This window comes from Prionailurus bengalensis, chromosome E2, assembly GCF_016509475.1.
Source record: "Prionailurus bengalensis isolate Pbe53 chromosome E2, Fcat_Pben_1.1_paternal_pri, whole genome shotgun sequence".
NCBI lineage: Eukaryota > Metazoa > Chordata > Mammalia > Carnivora > Felidae > Prionailurus > Prionailurus bengalensis.
Window position 1 is genome coordinate 57,819,190 of NC_057352.1, and position 24,793 is coordinate 57,843,982.

The 24,793-nt window shown below is 57.3% G+C and overlaps 1 protein-coding gene and 1 long non-coding RNA gene across 2 annotated transcripts; one reads left to right on the forward strand and one right to left on the reverse strand.

The window, feature by feature from the left end:
• Positions 1 to 1,252: 1,252 nt before the first annotated feature.
• WFDC1 (WAP four-disulfide core domain 1) lies at positions 1,253 to 24,236 on the forward strand. The gene is made up of 7 exons (XM_043599787.1): positions 1,253 to 1,528; positions 13,094 to 13,277; positions 15,882 to 15,965; positions 16,890 to 17,030; positions 20,246 to 20,287; positions 22,226 to 22,297; positions 23,838 to 24,236. Exons 1-6 carry the CDS (start codon positions 1,256 to 1,258, stop codon positions 22,282 to 22,284), a joined length of 783 nt encoding a protein of 260 aa, XP_043455722.1. The 5' UTR covers positions 1,253 to 1,255; the 3' UTR covers positions 22,285 to 22,297; positions 23,838 to 24,236.
• Positions 19,940 to 24,595, reverse strand: LOC122494543. Its single transcript, XR_006300197.1, has 2 exons — positions 24,238 to 24,595; positions 19,940 to 20,135 (listed from the first exon to the last, which is right to left on the reverse strand). It is a non-coding gene; the product is annotated as an uncharacterized LOC122494543 (long non-coding RNA).
• Between the last annotated feature and the right edge of the window lie 198 nt (positions 24,596 to 24,793).

Here is a 24,793-nt window from a genome sequence, read left to right on the forward strand (position 1 = left end):
TCCGGAGGGTCCTTTTTAGAAGTTAATCTTTGCAAGAAATTACCTGACGGGTCCCAGCTCGGCCCTGGGTCCCTGGGATCCGAATGCTGCCGCGGGGGGTGACTTCTCAGCTCAAGAGCCTTTATTGAGCGCCTGTTGTGTGCCAGCCCCGCGCCGTGTCCTGGGGGCTGGGAGATGCACCTGACTTTTGTCCTGCCTCTCTTATCTGCCGACGAGGCCCCCTTCCTCGCAGGGTCGTCGTGACGGCTACATTTGTTCCGTGCACCGACGCAGGCCAGGCCCTGTGCAGGCAAATAAGAGAGGCGCGGATGCCTGACCTTTTGGAGCTGGCATCCGCCTCGGGGGTCTCTGATCCCCTCCTGCCACTGTAGCCAAGACGACAAAGTCAGTGTCACAGGTGAACGAACTGGGCCGCGTGGCACCGGCCTTCCCAGCAGCACGCGGACACGGGCCGAGCCAGTTCGCCACCCGGGCGCGTCCCTAAGTCTGGGGCTGGGGGCCCTTCTGTCGCAGGGTCACAGGGGCCTGGGGTCGAGCCCCAGCTCTGCCGCTGGCCGCCGGACCGCGGGCGGTCTTGCGCCTGTGTTTCCTCCCCTGTGAAACGGGCGTCACCAGAGGGGCTGCTTGCGCGCAGCAGGCGACAGAATGTTCGCGAAGCGCTGAGCCCGGCGCTTTTCCGCGCCCGGCCCGAACACACGCGGGCCGGCCCCGGTAGGCACACTCACGACGCGTGCAAACCTTCGCCGACCCCTCCCCAAGGACCCCACGACGCAGCTGTCCGCTCGGCCGCACGCGAGGCGAGGACGCCGAGGTTTCCGCAGCCGGGCTCGGCCGGTGCCCACCATGTTCCGAAGCACCATGTTCCGAAGACGCTTCCATGGGCAGAGCCTGTCGGCTCGGCTCAAAACTTGGGTGAGGTGGCGGCTGCGAGCCCCACCCCCTCCCCCACCCCCACGGGCCCAGGGTCCTTCCCTCCCCCCGCCCCCCCCTCCCCCCCCGCCCCGGGAGCCAGCACACCTCCTCCGGGAGGGGACCGAGCCTGCACGCAAATGCTCATTATCCCAATGTGTCCCGGCCACGTCTCTGGCGAGTCCGTGCCCCCCTCCTCCTGCCTCCACCGTCTCAGCTGCCCGGGCTGCAGACATCTATGTGGCGACTCTGCGGCCAGATGTTATAGGGCAAAGCTAAAAATAGGGCGGGCCGGCCACCGGCAGGGGTGGGGGTAGGGGTGGGGGCATGTGCTGGGCGCCGACACATGATCCGAGGGGCCCGGCCGAGTGCAGCTGAGAGCCCGGCGGACCGTGCACGCTTCTGTCCCCCACTTGCAGGCCCCCCCCCACTCCCGGCAAGAGGGGCCCCTCTTCTCTGCCCCGTGTGGGAGGAAATGCCTTCTGCCGGCCGCGGGATGGGCAGCGGCGGGAGGAAGGTCATCTGGGCTCTGTCCTTCCTGCTGCTTGTCCGCGAAGCCAGTTCTGCCAAGAATATCTGGAGACGGGCGCTGCACGCCAGGCTGGCCGAGAAGCCCCGCGTAAGTGCCCGGGGCGGGGAGGCCGGGAGGGGACGGGCGGCCCCCAGACTCGGGCGGGCCGGCACGCACGTGTGCCAAGGTCGGGAGGTGGGCAGATGAGCTCCCCGCCCTCGCTCACGGCCCCTGGTCTGTGAGCCAAGAGGCGGAGGGCGCCGCAAAAAAAACGCGCAGGGGGATGGTGACACGCTTTGGCCCACCAGAGAGGACAGCCCCTGCTTTGAGACTCCCAAGGGCTCGAAACTGAGTGTTGTGTTCTCAACCATCAACAACCAAGCGTTTATAAGACGTAATTAGGCATTCGTGCGGTCACTTACTCGTTCAGTAAACATTTAGTAGAGACTGCTCTGCTGGGTCAGGCACTGTGTGCGGTCCTGTGGGTTCACCACGGAGACAGCGGCTCCCACCCTCGGGGGGGACGTGGTCGAGTGGGGGAGGCGGTCGGGTGACATGTGGTGGCGGTACAAAGGGATAGGACAGCACAGCAGAGGGCGGGAAGCGTGCACCTTGGAGCCGGGGGTCTGGGTTTGCATTCAGACTCTGCTGCTTACCAGCTGTGTGACTTCAGGCGACTTGTTTGACATCTCTGAGCACCAGCGATCTCATCTGGAAAAGACAGAGTGTTAGAGGGATGCGGTTCTTTCAACACCTGTTTTTCGGTCACCCCTGTTTACCGGGCGCTCTTCTAGGCTGTGGGCATATAGACAGCGGTTCTCTGCTTCGGGGAGATCGCGATGTAGTGAGAGAGTAAATGAGAGATAAGGAAAACAGGTGCCAAGGAGAGAAATAAGGCAGGAAGGGGACCAGGCGAGAGAGACCGGGGGCAGGAGGGTATAATCTTATTTTTTTTTAATTTTTTTTAACGTTTATTCATTTTTGAGAGACAGAGAAAGACAGAGCATGAGCAGGGAAGGGGCAGAGAGAGGGAGACACGGAATCCGAAACAGGCTCCAGGCTCTGAGCCGTCAGCACAGAGCCCGACGCGGGGCTCGAACTCACGAACCGCGAGATCGTGACCTGAGCCGAAGTCGGACGCCCAACCGACTGAGCCACCCAGGCACCCCGGGGGGGGGGTGCGTGTGTGATCTTAACGCCCCCCCCCCTTTCTAGCACAGGGAGCACAGGGGTGGGGAGGAGTCAAGGAGACAGCACTGACTCTCGCAGGATTGAACGAGTCCCCTTAACATAGCAAGTGCTCGGTGCCTCTTGGTGACTTCGTGAAATCGTTGTGAAACTGGGTGGCGCTTGCCACCCCAGCTGGGATATAGGACCCTCGAGGTGAGGCCTGATTGTGTCTCGTTCAGTGCAGTGCTCCTGGTACCTGGCCAGGCGTCTGCCATTCAGTCGGCACTCGGTACGTTCCTGTGAATTAATTATGGGCAAACGCACTGGAAACCCAGAAGAATGTGTTCAGCTCTGCTCCAGAAGAGTCAGGAAGGGGTCTTCCAGGGTTGAGGACATTCAACATTGGGCTCTGAGGGATGAGTAGGAGTTTGCCGGGTAGATCAGTGGGAAAGGGGAATGTTTCATGCCGCCTGCCACGGTGAGATGCTTGAAACTGTATCGAGGCTAATCTCAGCCTCCAGGGCTCACGTTCTCCAGCTCAGGCAGGAGGCCACCGGGAGTGGAAAAGAATAGTGGCAACTGAAATGACCATAGGTGTTTGGAGAAGGGAGAGCAATCCCTGAAGGCTTCCTGGAGGAGGGGAGACCCTGGCCAGATCTTGAAGAACTATTAAGGATTAGGAGGAGTAAGGACATCCCTGGAAGAAGACGCAATGTGGGCAGAGCGTGAGGCACAAATGGTGTATCTGGGAGCCCCTGAAGGGGCCCTCACTGCAGGGGAGGGTTTGTGCAAGGAGGGAGAGAGACCCCTCTCAGGTTTGACACCTCCTTGCTCTTTGCTGGCCCAGCAGGATGGCTCATTTAGGACTTTGGTTCTCGGACCACAAAGAGATCTCCAACGTGTCGTCTGGGCTGATCTCCACTTTGTCCCACAGCGTCATAGGAACGGACCTGCCATCTTGCCAGGCGGGAGGGGGGAGGCTGGGAGGCTGGGGACCCTGGGCACGGGGTTGGCGGGGGGGAGGGTGGTCTTCAGCCTTGACCCCGGACCCTTGAGGACCGGGGGGGGGGGGCAGGTCAGGGTGAGGAAAGGCCGGGTGTCCCGTAGGGTGCTGAAACCCACTCTGGAGAGTTAAATAGAGCCCTTGTTAAAATTAAACCAGGGGCGCCTGCGTGGCTCGGTCGGAAAAGCGTCCGACTCTCGGTTTCGGCTCAGGTCACGATCTCGCATTTCGGGCGTTCGAGCCCCGCGTCGGGCTCCACGCCGACAGCGCGGAGCCCGCTTGGGATTCTCTCTTCCCCTCCCTCTCTGCCCTCCCCCCCCCACCCCCGCCCTGCTCGCTCTGCCTCTCTCACAGTGAATAAACTTGAAAAATTAAAAAAAAAAAAATCAAAGCATAGAGCCACTGCCCAGCTCCTCGCAAGGCGCCCGCCCTCGAGGTGGCCTCACAGGGCACCTGCCGAGGCTGGTTGTAGGGCCTGGGCCAGCACGTGGCTGCCCCCTCTCCCTTTCTCGAGGCCCAGCCCTGGGCAGAGAGGGCAGAGCGGGCCCAGCGCGCTTGGCCCACCGTGTCCACCTGCCTTCCTGCCCGAGGACTTAGAGACACGGCAGAGAGGGAGGCACGGCCTTCCGTCCCCAAGGAGGCCACTGGGGGGCTCGTCGTGAGAAAGAGGGCCCCCCCTCTGAACCTCGGCCTCCCCGCCCACAGCGTGGGGGGGCAGGCAGCACCGGCTTTGCCCCTCCTCTTCATGTGCACTATTAAACACAAAACCAGACCACGGGGCGCCTGGGGGGCCCCGTCGGTTAAGCGCCCGACTTCGGCTCCGGTCTTGATCTCGCGGTTCGTGAGTTCGAGCCCCGCGTCGAGCTCTGTGCCGACAGCTCAGAACCTGGAGCGTGTTTCAGATTCTGTGTCTCCCTCTCTCTCCGCCCCTCCCCGTCCCCCGTCTCTCGAAAATAAACATTCACAAAATTAAAAAAATAATAATACACATAAAACCGGACCAGACAGGCAACATGGCACCAAATATTTGCCAGGCTGGATAAAACGGAGGCAAGATGTTTGTAAATAGCCCGGCGGCCTGCTTCGGGGCGCTCGGCCCATTCGGTGGAGCAGGCGTTCGATGGAACAGTGCTTTGCTGAGCCCTCGCTATGTGTCAGGACAAGCACTCGCCACCTGTTAAGTCTCAGGAGCCTCCCAACTTTTACCGGGTGGGGCCCTCTGCAGCCACCATGTCACCGGGGACCGGGTGGCCCCAGTTCTCCGTGCGTCACCGTGGCTGAGTCTGGCTCATCCCCCAAGCTCCCGTCCAGGGCAGCTGGAGGTCGCTGGGCAGTACCCACCCTGCCCAGGGGCGCCTGCCTGGCTGAGGGGGCGCTGAGGGGGTGCGGCAGGAGGAAGGGCTGCCTCCCCAAGCTGGCCCCCCTTCCCCCTTGTGATTTCGGTGACCTCCCGAGTCTTTTCTTGCGTCTTATTGTTGCTTATTTATTTTTTTGAGAAGTTAGCACGAGTAGGAGAGACAGAAGGGCTCTCGGATACGACCGTACCTCCCTGGCTGGGGGACACGCTCAGCCGACACCCAGGACGGGCCAAGATGCTGGGGGTTCCCACCAGGGGAGCAGATGGGACTCGAAGACAGACCCGGCTTCCTCATCCTTGGGTGGGACACCTCTGAAGAACAGTCCGTACAGTGTCCCAGAGGTTCCCCTCGGGTCTGAGCGCCAGCTGCCCCCGCCCCCCCCCCGCCTGTCAATTGCCTGCGTATTAACGCCCCCTGGATGGGCTCTGCCCCTTCCCCGCCCGCCAGAGCTTCCTGGGACCCCTCCCAAGAACCCGCCCTGCCCTGGAATCCTGGTCTCGGGCGTGCGTGGCGGGTTCCACCGTGTCCCTCGAGAAAGAGATGCTCAGATCCTAACCCCTGGTTACCTGGAAACGGGACCTTATCTGGAAACAGGGCTGTTGTAAATGGGATTCATCAAGACGAGGACACTCGGGAGTGAGGCGGGCGCTCCCCGAACCCAGTGTGGCTGGTGAGGAGAGGAGACCCGGAGGCAGAGCCACGGCGGGGAGGCCAAGTGAAGACAGAGGTGGCGAACGGAGAGCTGCGTGTCCGAGCCAAGGGACGTCAGATTGCCGGGAGCCACCAGAAGCCGCAGGCCGGTGCGGCTCGGATCCTCCCGCACAACTTGCAGAAGAAACCAGGCCCCGCCACCCCCACCCACCACCTTGATTTCCGCCTCCTGGCCTCCGGAGCCGTGAGACAGCGCGCTCCTGTTGTGTGCAGCCCCCAGCTTGTGGGGCTTTCTCAGAGCGGCCCCGGGGACACCCCTGCGGTGTCCAATTTCTGCCAATTTCTGCTGCTTGCAGCCAGCAGCCCTGACGACAGACATCGCCCGGATGAGGAACTCGAGGCCCTGGTGAGACGTGACTCACCCCCAGGCCGTTCCGGCCGGGGACAGGCGAAGTGGTCATTACACCGTCGGAGTCCCGGGGACTCGCCTCACTCCTTGGAAGATGTGAGCTCGCACCCCCCGCGGGACCCCATCATCAGGACCTCTAAGGCGCCTCCATGCAGAGGAGCGAGGGCTGCTCGGGGGCCCTGGGGTGTTCACGGCCAAGGCCCCGTGGGTCCTACCTGGGGGCGGGAGAGGGGAAGTGACGTGCCGAGGGGAACAACCCCACGGTTGGCCGTAGCCCGGTGTCCCGCACGTCACGGGCACGCGGAAACCTCTTCAGAATGGAGGATGGCGGCGGTGGCGATGAGCTGGCCGAGTCACTTCCTCCTCCCTGCAGCCGGCTTCCCCGTCTGAGGTTCCAGGCCTGCAATCAGTCCCAGGCGGAAATGACCGAGGGAAGAAGCATCCAGGGCAACCGGGTGGTTATCATCGGGGAGCGTGCCCGCGGGAGGGAGGTGAGAAAGCAGAGGAAGACTGCCTGACGGTCCACAGCAGCGCCAGTCAAGGCGGCCAGAGCTGGAAAGGTCCGGAAGCTCGGAAGGAAAAAAAAATGAAAGATGACCAATCCGTGCGGTGGAATATTATTCGGCCATAGAAACGGGAGTGGGGTCGTCCCCCTTGCTACGGGAGGGATGAACCCTGAAAACATTAAGCTAAGTGGAAAAAGGCGGCCACAAAAGGCCACGTCCTGTAGGATCTCTTTGCGTCGACTTTCCGGAATAGGCAAGCCCGTAGACACAGAGGGTACATTAGAGGTGCCGGGCGCTGGGGGGGAGGGAACGGGAGCAGAATTTCTGTGTGGGTGATGGACAAGCGCACCCACACCGGGTCGTTGTGGTCTTAGCTTTCGGTCTTCTCCTCGGAAGGCGGTTCCCTTAAGTGCTTTCATATCACCTCGACTTCTCCCTAGCATTCAGCCCCTTTAATATGATGTGCCTGCTTTTTTTAATTTTTTAACGTGGCTTTAGTTTTTCATTAACCGATTTTGCAGATGGCAGAAAAAAAAAGAGGCAATATGTTTGCGGTCTCTGTGTGACGTCTGGTTCGGTGTTTGTCCCTTGTCCTGGAGCTGAGCCCCGTGAAGGGAGGGATGTCTTCTGGTCCAGCCCAGCATTGTTTGGAGCCAGCCCGCCTGGCACGTAGTCGGCCTGGGAACTATGAATGTAGCACGAAGGGAATGGATAAGTTATGTTAAAACCTTCCAGAACAGGATGGAAGGGGATAGAAAGTTCCAGAAGACTTCCTGGTGCGCCGCAGTGCCCGGGGGCCCCCGGCTAAAGGAGTCGGTCGAGTTTGCCGGCAACATGCGCTGCGATGAGGTCATCGCTGGTGTGAGATCTGGGACTTTGCGTGCCTCTCTGAGGAAGTCCCTTAGCGATGCACCCAGTTCTGCTCCCAGAGCCCAGCGCTGAGGTCCCAGGGTGTCAGGAAACGGCATTCATCAACGCGCACTGAGCTGTAAGCCCCTGTTCCAGGGACAGACGTATTTTTAGACTTTTTGACGTCCAAATTCCAGAGGAAGGGCAAGTAACGCTTACAGGAAAATTGGCTTTCTTCCGGCACCAAGCAAATCAGGCCTGGGGCGCACTTTTATTGGTCTGGCCGTTAAGTCGCTGGAACATTCCAAAGAAGGGTAAAGCTCTTGCACGCGGAATGAAGTGGGTGGAGAGCACAGAGGGAGGGATGTGGGTAAATTGGGGCAGCTTTGGAGATTGGATTCTTTCTCCTTAAATGGAAACGGATCAAAATTGTTTCCTGATTATACAAGTAATGTTTACTGTAGAAGAAATCCAGACGATACCGAAAGTGACAACCGCGTAAAAAAGCTCGAATTCTCCCTCCAGGGCGTAAGCCCCGTTGGCATCTTGGTGTGTGTGTGCCCCGGCAATCCCGTGAAAACAGGTGTACTCACATTTTTTTTTCTCTTCATGGTGTTTATTCACAGTGTGTAAAAGATGTTTTATGGAGATCAAATTCACGTCACGTGAAACGATTTTTTTTTAAATTTATTAAAAAAATTTTTTTTTTCAACGTTTATTTTTTTTGGGACAGAGGCAGAGCATGAACGGGGGAGGGGCAGAGAGAGAGGGAGACACAGAATCGGAAACAGTCTCCAGGCTCCGAGCCATCAGCCCAGAGCCTGACGCGGGGCTCGAACTCATGGACCGCGAGATCGTGACCTGAGCCGAGATCAAGAGTCGGACGCTTAACTGGCTGAGCCACCCGGGCGCCCCCTGTGTCCTCTTTTCAAAGGCCTCTGTTGTGTTCTGCGATACAGATGTGCCATTCTTTCTTCAGCCAGACTCCTTTGGTTGGACACGAGGCTGCTGGCTTCAGGAGAATCCACACTTGAACTTGAAGAATGGCGCTTTCCACCGAAAGGGGCCAGAATCGCTATTTCCTTAACCCGCTTCCTGGGGGCACCGGCAGTAGAGTGGCCCCGCAGATCCCCAGGGGCTTCCAGAACTCTCTCCCAGAGGAGTGAAAAAAACCATAACCACCTCGTGGGAAATCTTAAGGGGGAGGCATTTTTATCCGAGTAGGGCACACCGCCCTGGAGAGTTCTTGTCTGGGCGGTTCCATAAGCGTGCGTCCAGCAGCGGTTTGGACACAGACTTGCAATACAGCCCCTTCGCGGGCCTGGAAATAAAAGCTGGAAATCGCGGGTTGCCCTGGGGTTTTCGCGAAGGATGTTGTCGTTCTGGGGTGAGCCGCCTCGTCTGTCCGCGCGATTTGACGTGCCATGATTTTCTTTTCGGCCGAGGGGCGCTGGAGGGCCGGGCTGACTGGGGTGGCGAAGGGTGGAGCCTGGGTCGAGTTCTCTCCAGAATCTGTGCCCGGGGGAGGCGGTTCTCTCTCTGACTGTGTCCTGAGCTGGGGCTGGCGCACCGGCAGCGGCGGCGGGCAGGGGTGGGGACGTGGGACGGGGAGGCGGGGAAGGCCCGGATCCAGACAGACCCGACAACAAGAACGGGAAGCCTAATTCCAAGAGGCTGGAAAGTGCCTGCGCACCCTCGTCGGCTCCCACCACAAACGCCCGCAGCACAAGTGCCTCCTGCGCCCATTTTGCGGAGGAGGAAAACAGAGGCTGAAATAAGTCCGTGGCTTTCCTGCGTGATCACAGAGCTACAGGATTCAAACCCAGACTTGTCTAGTGCGTTGGTTCCCTGCCGAACTCAGCCTGAACAGTTTACGAGGTCACGGGCCTTAGCCCCATCCATCTTGCTACGCTCAAAAACCAGACACAGCGCCTAAGTTCTTGCCCCAAAGAAAGAGCAGCAGTCCTCTGGGGAAAGTTCTGAGCGGAGGGAACAGTGTGTGGAAGGCTTCAAGGCAAGGAGGAGGAAGGCGTCTGAGCAAACCTTCAGAAATTGAGGCTGCTGATTCTAGATGTATAGTTTGGATCCATTACTGGGGCCTCTGGAGAGAGAAGTGTAGACTTGGGCTCGTGACCCTTCTCGGCCTGTGGCCTTGGGCACACCTCTCATTCTGCAGGTCTCAGGGGCCTCATCTTTAGTGGGGATAACAATAGAACGCCCCCCGCTGGCCTCATGCGACCAGAGCAGGTGCTGAGGCTTGCTAAGAGGTGCCGAGTTGGAGGGGAGCCCCTGTTCGGGGAGACCTGGGGGAAGTGAGCACGGGGCCAGGCTGGCATCTCAGGTGGGAGACACAGCCCGTGCAAAGGCCCCGAGGTAGCACCGCTCCAGGGACCTCAGAGAAGCCGAGTCGGCTGAACAGGGATGCGCAAGGGAGGGGTGAGTCTGGGAGGCAGAGGGGCTGGGGGCGGGCACCAGCCAGCTTTGGCTGACCTTTACCCTTTTGTCCTCCACGGGAGGGGGCCCCACTGAGGGTGATGTATTTCTCTCTCTGATAAAAGTTCTCTCCCAGAGCTCCTAAAATTCACGCTTTTTCAGGAAGACAGGCATCACCTTGCATGATATGAAACATTTTCCAAAACATTTAATCCTTTAATCTGGGCCCCTCGGTGACATCGGTTCTGTTATCACCCACGACCATCTGTTGTTTCGGCCGCACCGTAAATAACTCGGGAGATTTGACTTCTAAGGCGCTTATCCCTTTTGTCCTCTCCAAATTCTGGGAGACGACGTCTGAAGGTCCCTCAGAAAGCAGGGGCACATCTAAAATTGATCTCTCGTCACACCCCTGCTGGGCTCCCATTAGGAAGTCACCAGACTGGGAGGCAGGGGCTGGGGTGGCAGTGGGGGGGACACAGGGTTTCACTTGTGATCCGCAGGCTGCAGTGAGTCCCCTAAATGAGGCCTTGAGTCCGAACGGGCCATGCGGAAGCCCCCCGCCCTCCACCCCGGCCTCCCGACCATGCGCGGGCCTTTCTTCATCACCCTCCCAAGGAAGCCGGGCCGGCTGCCACCTTGCATTAGGATCACAGTGGTCGGGCCCCAACGTGAGTCCAATTTTGTTCATTCTGAGGAAAACGAAGTAAGAGCTAACGGCGAGGGGTTGAAAATTATTCACGATGATACAGGACTTACGGGGACCGGCCTGAGCAGGGGGTGGTGAAAAGGCTGAACCAGTTTGCGAGTCCGCGCTCCGGTCTCCCCTTTGTTTTGAGGGGAGAACCACCATCTTCTGCAGTCTTTGTTTCCTTATATGCCAAATGTTGGCTTCATTCTTACATTTCACGAATTAAATGGCAGACATATATATATAGGAGAAAAGAGGACTTCTCTCGGCGAAGCTGGGGAGGGGCCGGGAGCCCCGTCCTCCCCAGGCTGCCCCTGCCTCACTTGGTCCCTGCTTTCTTTTCCCTCTTGTTCCTCCCTCTAAGCCCCACGGGTGCCCTGGGACGTAGTTTGAAAACCATTGGTCCTTGGGATGACACTTCCAAAATGCACCTGCTCTCGGGACCTATCCTCGGTGACCCGACGCCCCCTACAGGGCATTGGAAGCAGCGCATAGACTTTGCAGCCTCCGCAGTAGCTGGGGCGGGCGGGTGGAGGGCAAAGATGTGGACACATTTTTGACCTTCCCGCCTTTTTTTTTTTTTTTTTAACTCCGTTGAGGTCAGAGGGCATTTGCCAGTTTGTTCCTTGCTCTTTATTTTCCCTAACATATCATTAAGTGTTTTTCCTGTCGTTAAACATGCTTTCATGGGCGCCTGGGTGGCTCCGTCGGGTGAGCGTCCGACTTCGGCTGGGGTCACCATGTTGCGGTTCGTGAGTTCGAGCCCCGCGTCGGGCTGGGTGCTAGCAGCTCGGAGCCTGGCGCCTGCTTCAGATTCTGTGTCTCCCTCTCTCTCTGCTCCTCCCCTGTTCACTCTCTCTCTCTCTCTCTCTCTCTCTCAAAAATAAGTATTTAAAAAAATTTAAAAATGCCTTCATACGTACTTCTCTTCTTTTTCAAATGTTTGATCGTCTTCTTAAAACTGAAAAAATACTGTGTGCATGGCAAAAATAATATTGAAGCAGGGCAAATGAATACCCAGTGAAGAGACACCCCCTTGGCTGCTTCAGAACTGAATTCTTCTCTCCAAAGCCAATCTTTGATAACAGTTTCTTGCGTGTTCTTGTGTATCCTTCCAAAAATGTTCTGGGCAGGCATATACATATTACATGAGTGTGCCTATGTGTATTTTAAAACGTAGGCGTGTAGCATACAAACTGTTCTGCACCTTAATTCTTTAATGCTTATTTATTTTTGAAGGGGGGAAGGGGCAGAGAGAGAGGGAGACACAGAATCCGAAGCAGGCGCCAGGCCCCGAGCTGCCCCACGCGCGGGGCTCGAACCCACAAACCATGAGATCCCGACCTGAGCTCAACTGACTGCGCCACCCAGGAGCCCCCTGCACCTTCATATTCTTCACCAACCACCATATCTTGGCGATCTTTCATCAGTGGGTTAAAGACAGATTTAATGGCCACACACTACTCCAGTCCGCGGACAAGCATTATTTGCTTGTACAAGGGGGCAGGGTTTTGAAGTATGGATACATTTGCAGGGGAGCGGAGGCCAGGGGCAAATAGGAATTTAGATGTTTAGATGGCAGGAGCAGTTGAGGAAGGGGCCAAGAGGTGGGGGAAGCCTGGGTTTTTCCCAATGAACCTATTCTGTGTGTGTATGTGTGTGTGTGTGTGTGTGTGTGTGTGTGTGTAGGGGTGTGTAAGGCATGCCGTCCGCATAGCCCACTTTCAAATCCAGAAGCAGAACAGTGTTCCCAGCATGGATGGGGGCTGGTGTCGAAGGGACCCAGTGTGGGTTGCCTGGGGTGACTAAGCCTCCCAGCCTCACCTCTAAAGTGCTTATTTTATTGGTCATGTGCCCATATTTCCTATACGGTAAGTATAGTATCTTATTTTTAACTTTCTATTGAAACATAATACTGAAAAGTGGGAAAATCACGTGTCCAGCTTCACACCGTGAACACACCCGTGTAACCAGCACCCAGATCAGGAAGCAGAACAGGGCGGGCCCCGGGGCCCCTCCTGGTCCCCACCCACGGTGGGGGGGGGGGGCACTCTGCTGACTTCTCACACCAGACGTCACCATTGTCTGTGTTTGAACTGAAAGGATCAAAGGAACCACACTGTGTGTTCTCTTTGGAGCTGGCTTTTTTCCCCCCTCCGGTTCAGTATCCTGTTTGTGAGATTTCTCCAAGTTGTGTGGGTTTATCCGTTTTCGGTGTGGGTTGTAAATCCTCAGAGCTCTGCGTAAACATACGGGTTGCAAGAGAGATATATGTGGAAATCTATGGGTGTATGTATCTATGTGTGTATACGCAGACACGTGCACACACGCACACGCATGCACACGCATACACGCGGGCACGCATGCACGCACGCGCACGCTTACACGCGCATACGCATACACGCGCGCACATACACACGCACACGCGCATACACAAGCACACGCGACACGCATGCACGCACGCGCACGCAGATCCGTATCCGGAGCGGGCGCAGGACAGGGTCGCCTCTCCAGGCCGGCTGCCGGCACGCGCCCACCTCCGCTGGGCGGCGACGGGGACCCGGGGGCCGGGTCCGCGCCGCTGACGCGCGCTCTCCCCGCAGGCCGAGGAGGCGGGGGGCCCCCGGCAGCCCCGCGCAGACCGCTGCCCGCCGCCGCCGCGCTCGCTGCCCCCGGGCGCCTGCCAGGCCGCGCGCTGCCAGGCCGACTCCGAGTGCCCGCGGCACCGGCGCTGCTGCTACAACGGCTGCGCCTACGCCTGCCTGGAGGCCGTGCCGCCCCCGCCAGGTAGGCGCCGGGGCCCGGGAATCGGGCGGGGACGGGGGGCGCCTCGGGGAGGGGGGTCGCCTGCGTGCGAGAGGGGCGCGCGGAGCAGGCACCCCGGCGCGCGCGGACACGCCACTGCCCTCGGCGCGCATGGCCTTGGAGAGGCCGGTTCTGGGGACGACGCCCCTTCCTAAGGCGATGCGGAGGTTTCTCACTAAAACAAAAATACACCTGTCCGGCTCTTCTTACAAACACTGGACCGCAGCCCCTGGGCCACCACCTGCTGGGGCCCCAGGTGCCCCTAGAAGGCAGCGGGCCCTCCGGTTTTCCCCGGACCGCCACCAGACGCACTCCCCTTCACCTCCTGATCCCCGCCCTGGGGGTATTGGATGTGGAGACTGACCTCAGCAGTCCGGATGGGGTGTGCCCCAGAGAGGCAGGGGGGCTGCAGACTCCTGAGTTCGAGTCCACCGGCTGGCTGGGCAGCCCCTGAACCCCCCCCCCCCCCCCTGTAAAACGGGACTGAAACGCAACTCCTGGAGGGCTCTGAACGGGTGGCTGCGGTGGCAGGGAGCAGATCTTTCACAAGGGGTTTGTTAAACCTTAATGACGACTTCTGTGGCAGAAAGAGCCCTCGGGAGCTCGTTCGCCTTTGAAGGGAAGGAGTTTTAGATCCCTTCTGGACAGCTTGCGGGGATATTGAGGAGTGGGTAGGCAGCTGCGTCCCCCCAGCGCGGAGAAAAGGTGTCCCTAAGTGGGTAGGATGGGGACGCAGTATAGCCTCCTTCCCTCTCCGTTCTCCTTGGGGCTGAGGCTTTCGATGACAGCCTGCCCGTGTGGACTGCCCCTCTCAGGGAGAGGCGTCCGGGTCCCATGGGCCTCGACTGCTGAAGGCCGCCTGAGAAGGCAGCCCAGCCCTTCCTCCCAAGGCCGAAGCAAGAATGACCACACTTTGTTTTCTTTGGGGTGAGGTCACGGCGATGACAAGGGATTCGGCACCCTTAATTGTGCTCATAATTACAATCCACCTTGCGTTTAAGCACTGCCTCTTGTCCGGGGACTAGGCTGGCACCCAGGGCCAGGAGAGCTCCTAGAGGGCCCCTTATTAACAAAAAAGACAATATGCCACTCCCCCACCCCCACCCCCCGCCAGTGGAAGGAAGCACAAGGAGGTACTTCCCTCTGGGTGGGCAAGTCAAAGAAGATGCCGCTTGCTTTGGACTGTGACAGCGTGCAGGTGTTCTCGCCTCGCTTGCCACCTACACCAGGTGCTTTTGAGCAGTGCGCAAACTATACAACTGTTCACGACACTCCTGACAGCCTTTCCATACGTTATCTCGTTTAATGCTCACGCGGCCCTGTTTTACAGCTGAAGACACTGAAGCTCAGAGACGCTGAGTTGCTTGCCCAAGATCACACAGCAGGCAACGCTGGGAGTGTCCACTGCCTTACGCCCTGAGTGCAGGGCTGTGGGGCCCCTACTCCAGCATCTGGGCCCGTATGTGGGAATCTCTCACTGCCTGGAACATCCTTCCGTGGGACACCCACACAGCTCCTTCCGATCTTTGTCCGGAGGTGGTCATTTTTCAGGGAACACCTCTCTCTCGAAATGGCAAGCCCTCCTCCAGCCATTCCTCGCCCTCCTTTCCCTGCTTAATTTTTCTTTATAGCACAGTCTGGAACACCGTGTTTTATTCACTCATTGACTGTTCTCCCCACTTGAAGGTCAGCCGCATAAGGCAGAGATCGGTCTGTTTCCTTCACTGCTGGACGTCCCCCATCTAAACTAGACTCCAGGCATCTGAAAAGTACTCAGTGGAAATTAAAAGAATCAACGCATCAGCGAGTGACTAGCTTTCACTGGCCAGGCAGAGCGGTCCAATTGTTCGTTGGTCGCAACGACCAGCAGCTGACCCGTTGAGGCAGGGACTGTCTCCAGTCTGCCACGGCCCTACCCGGCGGCTTTTCTTACTTATGTTACCTACCTGCACCCTGGAGGCATTTGGGCGCTCCACCCCTGCTTTGGGATTTTGAACACTTTACAGCCCTACGCGTGGGTTGGTCCTCTTGTTAAACATGTATTGGTCACAGAGCAGGCTACGAGGCTATGACAGAAAGACCCATAAGCCCAGGAGCCCAACCTATTTACTCCTCCTTTGGTTAATAGGCCCGAGGAGATGGGTGGTCCATGGCAGGTAGGTGGCCCCGGTCCAGTCATCCAGGGACCCAGGTTCCTTCCACTTGTTGCTCTGCAAGGTCAGAGTGGCTCCCAGGCTGCAGGCAGAGGGACAGCACGGAGCAAACAGGCACCAAAGCCCCGGCGAGAACAGAAACTTGCGTCATCGCCTCTGCTGACATCCTATTGGTCAGGACTCAGTCACGTGGCCACACCTAGCTGCAAGGAACGCTGGGAGATGTAGTCTCCAGCTCGGCCCCAGTGCCTAGGCGAAACTCAAAGTTCTGTTACCGAAAAAACTGGGGGAATGTGCGGCAGGGAGCCTCTGTGTTTCATCGTGAAATGTAGACTTCCCTCCCCCCCCCCGCCCCTCGCCCCGTTCCCAGAGGCTGGGGCGTTTCTCAGCTGCCTGGGGCGGGGCTCAATGTAACCATGTATCGTTTTGTTAGTTTTAGACTGGCTAGTGCAGCCGAAACCTCGATGGCTTGGTGGCAACGGCTGGCTCCTGGATGGCCCTGAGGAGGTGTTGCAAGGTGCCTACGGGGAGAAGCCCACCCCGGCGTCAGAGTCAGGATCCCTCCTTCTCAGGCTGTCTCTGCTGCGGCAGGCTGCCTGCCCTCCAGTACCTCAAATACTCGACCTAGAACGGTGGCGACTGGGGCTTGGCCAGACTCTCAGAAAACGCAGAACCGTATAGGGCTCGACTTTCCCTAGGACTGGGGGCCTCCTCCTCCCTGGGTGGAGGTTTGAGAGGGAGGGGGTGGGGGTGGCTTTCAGATCCCCCAGATCATAATAAGGGGTCCACGGCTCCGTGGTGACGACGACGACTCCGGGTGGGTGGGGAGCAGGCAGGCAGGCCCGGGGTCCCCAAAACGGGAGGGTGGGAGTGTGTGCACGTGTGTCGGTGCGACTGTGCCTGTGACGCTGCACGCATGCGTGTGCGCGACTGCGTCGGTGAGGCGGTGCGGCACCCGTGTGGCTGTCCTTGCGCTGCGTCTGGATGTTTGCGTGTCCGTGTGCATGCAAATGTGTGTGACCGTAGGTGTGAGTGTGTGTGTGTATGTGTGTGTTAAGAGCCATGGGTGGCGAAATTATGTGTGTGTCCCGAGTTGTGTATGAACGCGTGTGTATGCCTGTGGCTGTAGATGTGAGGGCACGTATGCGTGTCAGGATTTGTGTGTGTGCACATGTGTGCATGTGTGAGTGCGTGCGTGTGTCAGGCCTTTTTGGGTGAAGTGTGAGCCTCTGTGTAGATGAACGTGTGTGTACGTGTGTCACGATGCACATTAGGGTGTTTGGGATCACGTGACTTTGGACTGTGCGTTGGTGTGTGTGCGCGTGCCTATGTGCGTCTGCATGAAGGTGCCACGGTGAGCGAGACGCAAGGCACAGCCTGGGATCTGGGGGTACATGGTCCCCTGCGTCCACCCAGCACGCGGCCTGTGTCCCTCCCACAGCCGAGGCCTGCAGCACCACGGAGGACGGGGCGGAGCCCCTCCTCTGCCCCTCGGGCTACGACTGCCACATCCTGAGCCCCGGCGATGTGGCCGAGGGCATCCCCAACCGCGGGCAGTGTGTCAAGCAGCGCCGACAGGCAGGTGAGTGTGGGCGCCCAAGCCGTGCTCTTGGCGCCTGCCCCACCCTCCCTGTAACGCCCCGGGGGAGGGGGGGAGGCCTGTCCCAGAGAAAACCACCAGCGCCCTCCAAGCCTGGCCGAGAGCTCCTCCTGTCCCGCCTCCCCTCTTCTGAGTCGTCTCACCCTGCAGGGGACACAGGCCTTGGAGTCCTGCCACCTCCTAGCTGGGAACGGGTGCTTCAAATCTCTGAGCCTCAGTTTCCTCATCTGTAAAATGGGCTGATAATATGCTACCCCATGCCCTGTCATCTGTGTCATAGAAGAGGGAGAACTCGAGGTCGGAAGCTTCTCTACACCATCTGCACCGTAGAGGGGGAATTCTGAGCCTGTTCTCGGGCTGCAGAGCCCGTGTGGGGTGCGTGTGCACGTGCGTGTGTTCTCCCCGCCCCCAGGGATGGTCGGAGCCTTCCGGATAGAAATGTTAGTGAAATTCCTCTTAGCCTCGTTCCGAGGGGGCTGTCGGTTAGCAGTAATTGTTGGTGATTACGTGGGAGTTTGGAAATGTCTCGATCTCCAACAGTGACCTTTGGAGCAGGAGCCTCAGGGAGGAGTGGGGGCACTGTGTCCCAGGATAACCAGAAAAAAAGCCGCTTATTTAAGATTTCTTTTAAGCTACATATTTGAAATGATTTGAGACTTCAAGGCAATAGTGCCTTGACCCCTCCATCCCGGTGACCCATTATGGTCTCTCTCTTCCCTCTCCAGCCCCTGCTGTCTCTCCTGGGGGACTCTCTGAGAGTAGGTTGCAGATCTCATGCCTACACCCAAGATGCAAGGCTCCTCTGAGAGCCAGCTTCTCGGCGTGCCGGTGACCGTTCGGGTTTTACGGTCCATCCGCCTGGAGCCTGACATCTGAGGGGTTCATGTCTTAAGAGGAATGTGAACTTCGACACAAGCAGGAAAGCTGACTCTTCGGAGAGCAGGGTCTGGGGAGTCAGTGCATTTCTCTGGGATGGGTGTGAGGTCACTCCGAGGCTGAGCGTCCCGTGTCCCCCAGGCTTGCCTCTGGCAAGGCGACCCTGCCGGTGCTGCGTGAGGACAGGAGATCGTCGTGCAGCCGCGAGCAGGGGAGATCTAGTTTGTAAAAATGACATGACGGTGCGTGGAGGGTGTTCAGCTCCAAACATACCTCTCTCTCCTCCCTGTGGTGTGGCGGACCAACACATGTCCCCAAGGAGGAGGAAGGCCCAAGAACGCTTCATCGCCGCCAGCCTGGAAAAACCCTGCCATTTGCTTCAGAAAATAGTTTTTGCCCTGGTTGCTGATAAGCTATCAGCGCGAGGGTGTGGATCGGCTCCTCGGGGTTCTGGCGCCCTGTGTGATAAATGTCAGTGCTGTCCCTGAACACCCTGACGCTTTTTAGGACGGCCGCAAAACAAGGAAACCAAATGTCTCACTGTTGCCCAAGGGTGATCTTTAAAATGGAGACGAAATTGGCAAAACAGTATGTTAGTTTCCAGTGTGTGAATGTGCTTTGTTGACAGTGCTGATGCCCTGAGGAGGGGGGGAGCTCACCCATGGCGGCGTTGCCCAGAGAAACTTCTGCGGGACCTGGCCAGACGTCCTTGGCACAAATGTTTCCCCGCAGTGATAGGCTGGCGACGACGGAGGGGGCGGTGGGGTCGATGATCATCAACAGTGGGAATCCTCAGTAATTCGAGACGTCTGAAGTTCCGGAGTCAACCGCTTTTTAAAGTTCTTTTATTTTAAAATTCTTTTATTTTATTCTAGGGGCGCCTGGGTGGTTCGGTCAGTTGAGCGGCTGAATTCAGCTCGGGTCATGATCTTGCGGTTTGTGAGTTCGAGCCCCGCATCGGGCTCTGTGCTGACAGCTCGGAGCCTGGAACCTGCTTCCGGTTCTGTGTCTCCCTCTCTCTCTGCCCCTCTCCTGCTCACGCTCTATCTCTCTGTGTCTCTCAAAAATAAACATTAAAGGGGCACCTAGGTGGCTCAGTGGATTAAGCATCCGACTTCGCCTCAGGTCATGATCTCAGAGTCCATGAGTTCGAGCCCCGCATCGGGTTCTGTGCTGACAGCTCAGAGCCTGGGGCCTGTTTCGGATTCTGTGTCTCCCTCTCCCTCTGCCCCTTCCTCGTTTACGTTCTGTCTCTCTCAAAACTAAAATAAAAATAAAAATTAAAAAACATTAAAAAATAATTTAAAAAGTTATTTTATTTTAGATGAGGGGGGAAGGGCAGAGAGAGAGGGAGAGACAGAATCCCAAACAGGATCCACGCTCAGTGCGGAACCCAAGGCAAGGATCGATCCCACGACCCTGGGATCATGACCTGAGCTGAAATCAAGAATCTGACGCTCAACTGAGCTCCCCCCCGGGAGCCCCCCCCAACACTTTTTTTACATACAAAAATGTCGGTTTCATGTGGTTCCTCCTATCATTTGCATATCTATGGTTTAAGGGAAATTGTTTGTTTTAACCCTCACAATAATTTTAAGAGGTGCCAATTCTCTGCCCATTTCCAGGTGAGGAAACTGAGGCTCAGAGAGGATTAGCGAGGCAGGGCAATGAAGATTAGCTACTCAAGTTACTTTGTCACGTGCACTGCAGGCATTCAGGTCTCCTTGGAACAGACTCACAAAAGCACCGTGTACTCCCTATGCGAATTGCACACCTTGTCATGACCTTTGCTGAGTGATATGTTGGACTTCTGCTTCCGGTTCCTCTGTTAACACAGTGGTTCCCAAACGTTTTGGTCTCGGGACCCCCCCTTACACTCAAAAACCATTGAGGACCCCACAGAGCTCCCCCTTGTGTGGCCACGGATGACGACCACGTTAGAAACTAAAGCCCAGGCGTGAGAAAGATGTGTGTGTTCGTTCGTTTAAAAACGACGACGATAAACGCGACGCGCATTCAAGAGAAATAGCGTTTCCTTTAAAGGTCACTGTACTTTCCAACACACACACAAATTGAAGCTGGGCATTGGCTCACATCTCTGCAGTTCTCTCTCATTTGTGCCTGGGGAGCAGAGAGACGCTCACGTCGACTCCTGCACTCGATCCGCTGCGATATTGCCCGTCACGCAGCGTCTGGAAACTCCGTGCACACCTGGCAGGGAACGAGAGTGGACGCACAAATAATCCTTTGTATTCTTAGGAAGATAGTTGTGGCCTCCTGAGCTCACTGGAAGGAATTTCACCCTCTCGCTTGTTTTGCAGATGGGCGATTCCTACGACACAAGTTTTACAAGGAATACCCAGGTAGGAGAAGAAACCACTCTTCCTTTGCAGAGGGCACTAAACGGGGGCACTGAGAGTTTCTTGGGTGAAAAAAGAAATCTAGAACCCCAGTGACTCTTTTCAGGGCCACAGTCTGAAGCTGCTGTGAAGGGAAATCCCCATTTCTGCCCAGTCGCTCGTGTGCCATCAGGTGGCCCTTGGGGGTGAGGTGGTGGGATGCCAAGCCACTTCCGGTGTGAAAATCTCTCCTCCACCCTGAGCAGCCCTCCAGGGGCACCTGACACGGCAGGGGGCGTTCTAGGCTGCAGCCTGGGACTGAGGCAGCAGTTCAGGGATGTCTCCCCCGGGACAAATTGAGAACTAGGATTAGAAAAGAACATGGAAGCCCTGTTGCCTGGTGGTGAGAGGAGGTGGGAGCCAACGAGGGGCTCATAGAAGACAAATGGCTTTGTGTTAAATGTTACAACTGGGTACTGGGTGTGTTTAAGTCCTTCCTACTTTCAGGGGGTTGGAAATATGGCTGACACTCTTCTTCTATCTAATCCTTCATTGAGCTATCCATGATGTATCTGTGTATCAATCTATCCAATACTGTACTTCTATCCATCTTTCCATCCTTCCTTCTATCCGTCCGTCCTTCCTTCCTTCTTTCCTTCCTTCCATCCATCCATCCATCCATCCATCCATCCATCCATCTATCCATCCATCCATCCATCCATCCATCCATCCATCTATCCATCCATCCATCCATCTATCCATCCATCCATCCATCCATCCATCCATCCATTCATCGATGTATCCAATACTCTGTTCTTTTATCCATCTTTCTATCCTTTCTTCTATCCATCCTTCTATCTGTCCTTCCTTCCTTCCTTCCTTCCTTCCTTCCTTCCTTCCTTCCTTTTTTTTCCTTCCTTCCATCCATCTATCCATCTATCCAATACTGTATTCTTCTATCCTTCTTTTCCATCCTTCCTTCCATCCTTCCTTCCACCCATCCTTCCATCCATCCATCTATCCATCCATCCATCCATCCATCCATCCATTCATCGATGTATCCAATACTCTGTTCTTTTATCCATCTTTCTATCCTTTCTTCTATCCATCCTTCTATCTGTCCTTCCTTCCTTCCTTCCTTCCTTCTTTCCTTCCTTCCTTCCTTCTTTTTCCTTCCTTCCATCCATCTATTCATCTATCCAATACTGTATTCTTCTATCCTTCTTTCCATCCTTCCTTCCATCCTTCCTTCCACCCATCCATCCATCCATCCATCCACTCATCCATCCATCCACCTGTCCATTCATCTATCCATCCATCCATCCATCCATCCATCCATCCATCCATCCATTCTTCCATCCATCATTTCTTTATTAAGAATTTACAGCACATATTTATCAAGCATTGGTCTTCATCCTGTGCTAGAGGTTGGGGCTACATTTGTGGACATGACAGACCCAGTCCTTCCCATCAGGCAGCTAACGTCAAGCAGGAAATAAATACAAACCCAAGTAGTTACTTAGTAAAAACAGTGATCAGGGTGACTGAAGTCACACCGAGGACACTAGGGAAAAGGATACCTTGGACTAGGATACCAAGGAAAGCTTCCTGAGGAGGGGCCATTTGAGCTCAGCCTAGAGAATAAGAATTAGTGGGCAGAGGAACAGCCAGTGTGAGAATTCTGAGGTTGGAAGCACTTTGGCCGTCGCGGCAGCTGGAGTGTGTAGTGAACAAGGGGGACAGTGGCGGGAGACGGGGCCAGAAAGGGAGGCAGGGCCAGACCACACGGGGGCTGTGGCCACGGTGAGGAGAGGCCAGAGGCTGCAGGTCGGCCTTGGGTGACCTCATCTGCGGGGGAAGAAGGCACAGGGACAGGGAGCCAGGTGTCCAGACTCCATCTGGCAGTGGCTGGTGAGCCGCAGAAGACTTGCCCGCCCTGACCGAGCCCTGCTCTCTTTGCAGAGGGCGACTCCAAGAATGTGGCCGAGCCCGGAAAAGGACCCTTGAGGCACTTTCAGTGAGGCAATGGGGCAGGTCAGTCCGGGGAGTGGTGGCCGGTGGCAGGGGAGGGTTCGGGCGCAGGTGTCCTCGGTAGCTTTACTCACCAAGGTGACCGGTGGGAGGGGGAGAGTGGGGTTTTACCCGGGGCTAGAATTTCAGAATTCCTTTGCGGTGTCCCAAGTAGGCGTATACGAGAAGTGGCTGTGTCACCAGAAGTTTCCAGACCACCTGGACCTAAATCCAAAGACTAGGCTGCAGCCTTCCTTTCCATGCCTGGTTTTAGGGCCTCCGTGAACGGCCGACGAGTCCCCCGCTGCCCCCCGGAGTCTGTCCCTCTGTCCCTCCCTCCGTCACACGATACGGTCAAGTGCCAGCTCCGAGACAGGCGCGTGCCGGGCACCCGGTTCCTCAGCAGCCCTTCGGGACGGCCGGGGTTCCTGCTCCTAGGGGCCTCCCCCCGGCAGGAGACCACACAAGTCAGCAAGGAAATCGGCCTGCGATGCCTGTCGTGAAGGGAACGGACGGGGGCGTGAGGGAGAGTAGCCAGGTCGGGGAGGGGCCGTGCGTGGAGCTCACGTCTGAGCCAAGATCTGAGACGGGACAGAAGAGCCGCCTTGGGGCGGCCTGGGGAACGGGGCCTGGTCAGGGTAGCTGGAAGGGTAGGAGTCCCAAGGGCAGGAGAGACCGTGGCTTCGAGGAGCCACGGGGAGGCCACCACGGAATGACGGCGGCGAGGCTGGCATCAGAGGGGTCCCCAGGGAAGGCCCTGCTCTCAGAGGAGATGCTCCAAGGCGAGATGTGTGCCTGTGACCGGGAGCATCTGCTAAGAAAGCCTGAATGCCCTCCCCACCCCGTGAAGGCCCCACACGTGTGCCCACGGTAAACAGAAGCCCTTCAAAGCAGCTCACGCCCCCCAGAATGTCCTCGAAAGGCAAACATCAGGCTTCACATTCCAGAACATTCTGGCGCGAGTCCTCCAGCAAGATCTCGAGCCCTCGAGGATTGGTGCCAGCGTGTCTCTTACCTGCTGATGCCAGGAACGGTCCTTGGGGTGGGTCTGACCCACCTCGGGCAGTGGCCTCCCATGGGGATGCGCGGGGGTGCGGGGAGGGCGACGGGGTAGCGCGGGGCGTGAGAGGCAGTTTGCGTGATGGAGAGGGATGCGTTGAACTAAACAAGATGATGCCCAGAGAGACTGATGGTAAGTTAAGAATTCAGTCCTAGGGATTGGGGCGCCTGGGTGGCTGTCGGTTAAGCGTCCGACTTCGGCTCAGGTCACGATCTCGCGGTCCGTGAGTTCGAGCCCCGCGTCAGGCTCTGGGCTGACTGCTTGGAGCCTGGAGCCTGTTTCGGATTCTGTGTCTCCCTCTCTCTCTGCCCCTCACCTGTTCATGCTCTGTCTCTCTCTGTCTCAAAAATAAATAAAACATTTAAAAAAATTAAAAAAAAGAATTCAGTCCTAGGGAAACTGGTATCTTCCTGGTATTGGGGTGGGGGGGGGGCGGTGGCACAGACTGTGACCTCTGTCCTGCCCCCAGCAGCAGCTCTCATTCCTTCTTTGCTTCTCTTCCAGCCAGCGCGCAGGAACATTCTTCCACTTTCCGCTAAGCCTTGGAAACCGTTGGACCAAACACGATTTGACCCCCAGAGGCCATGCCCAGCTCAACAGACATACTCAGACACAGGACACCCGGCTCTCGATGCCAGCATGACCCGCCTGGCTGGGTGACTTCGCGGGAGCACTGGGTCCCCGTGTGACCATCCGGGGAACACAGCACACCTAGCAGCCCCGCTAGACCCGGAGACCCCACGGAGCCCACCCTGGAAGAGGTCACTGCCTTTGTGAGCTGTGTCAAGCCCCTTTCCGTGTCTGTGTTGTTGCGCATTTCTTCCAGATTTGTCTCTGGGAGGCATGTCCCCATGCCAAATGTTCTCAAAATAAAGCGCCCCTTACAAAACAGAAACGAACTTACCTGCTCGGGTAGGATTCGTAGTTTTAACAGCCCCGCCCCGTGATCTTAAATCACATGCGCTCAAGCCCTTGAACCCTGGAGATGGGTGGGGGCGGGGGATTCTGGGGTGAGGCGTCAGCGCAGCTCGGCTTCTGGAATATCCAGCCTCGTGCGCACTGCTCTGGGTCTGGGTTGGATGCCTCTGAGACCGACCTGGGGAGGAGGGCTTGTTGAAAGCGCTTTGTTAGGAAAGTTCCCGGGGGACACTGGCCGGAGGGTAGGGAAGTTGGGCGGGAGGAGGAAGTCAGACAAGATGAGGAACAAGGTCCCACAGAGGAGGGTTGGGGAGACCCTCCAGGGCTCCAGGGGTAGATGCTCAGAGGGGCCCCCACTTGGCTTAATGAAATTCTTAGCAGTGGTTGACCAAGGGGCCCGCATGTTCATTTTGCAAATGGTGCCGGTGGCCCTGGGTCACACCGTGGACGCGGCCCCACTGGGGCGCATGGAGTCCGGAAGGCTGACGAGGCTTTTTTTAGGGAAGGCTAAAGAAAGAGCCAGAAGCTCTCCCAAAGAGGGT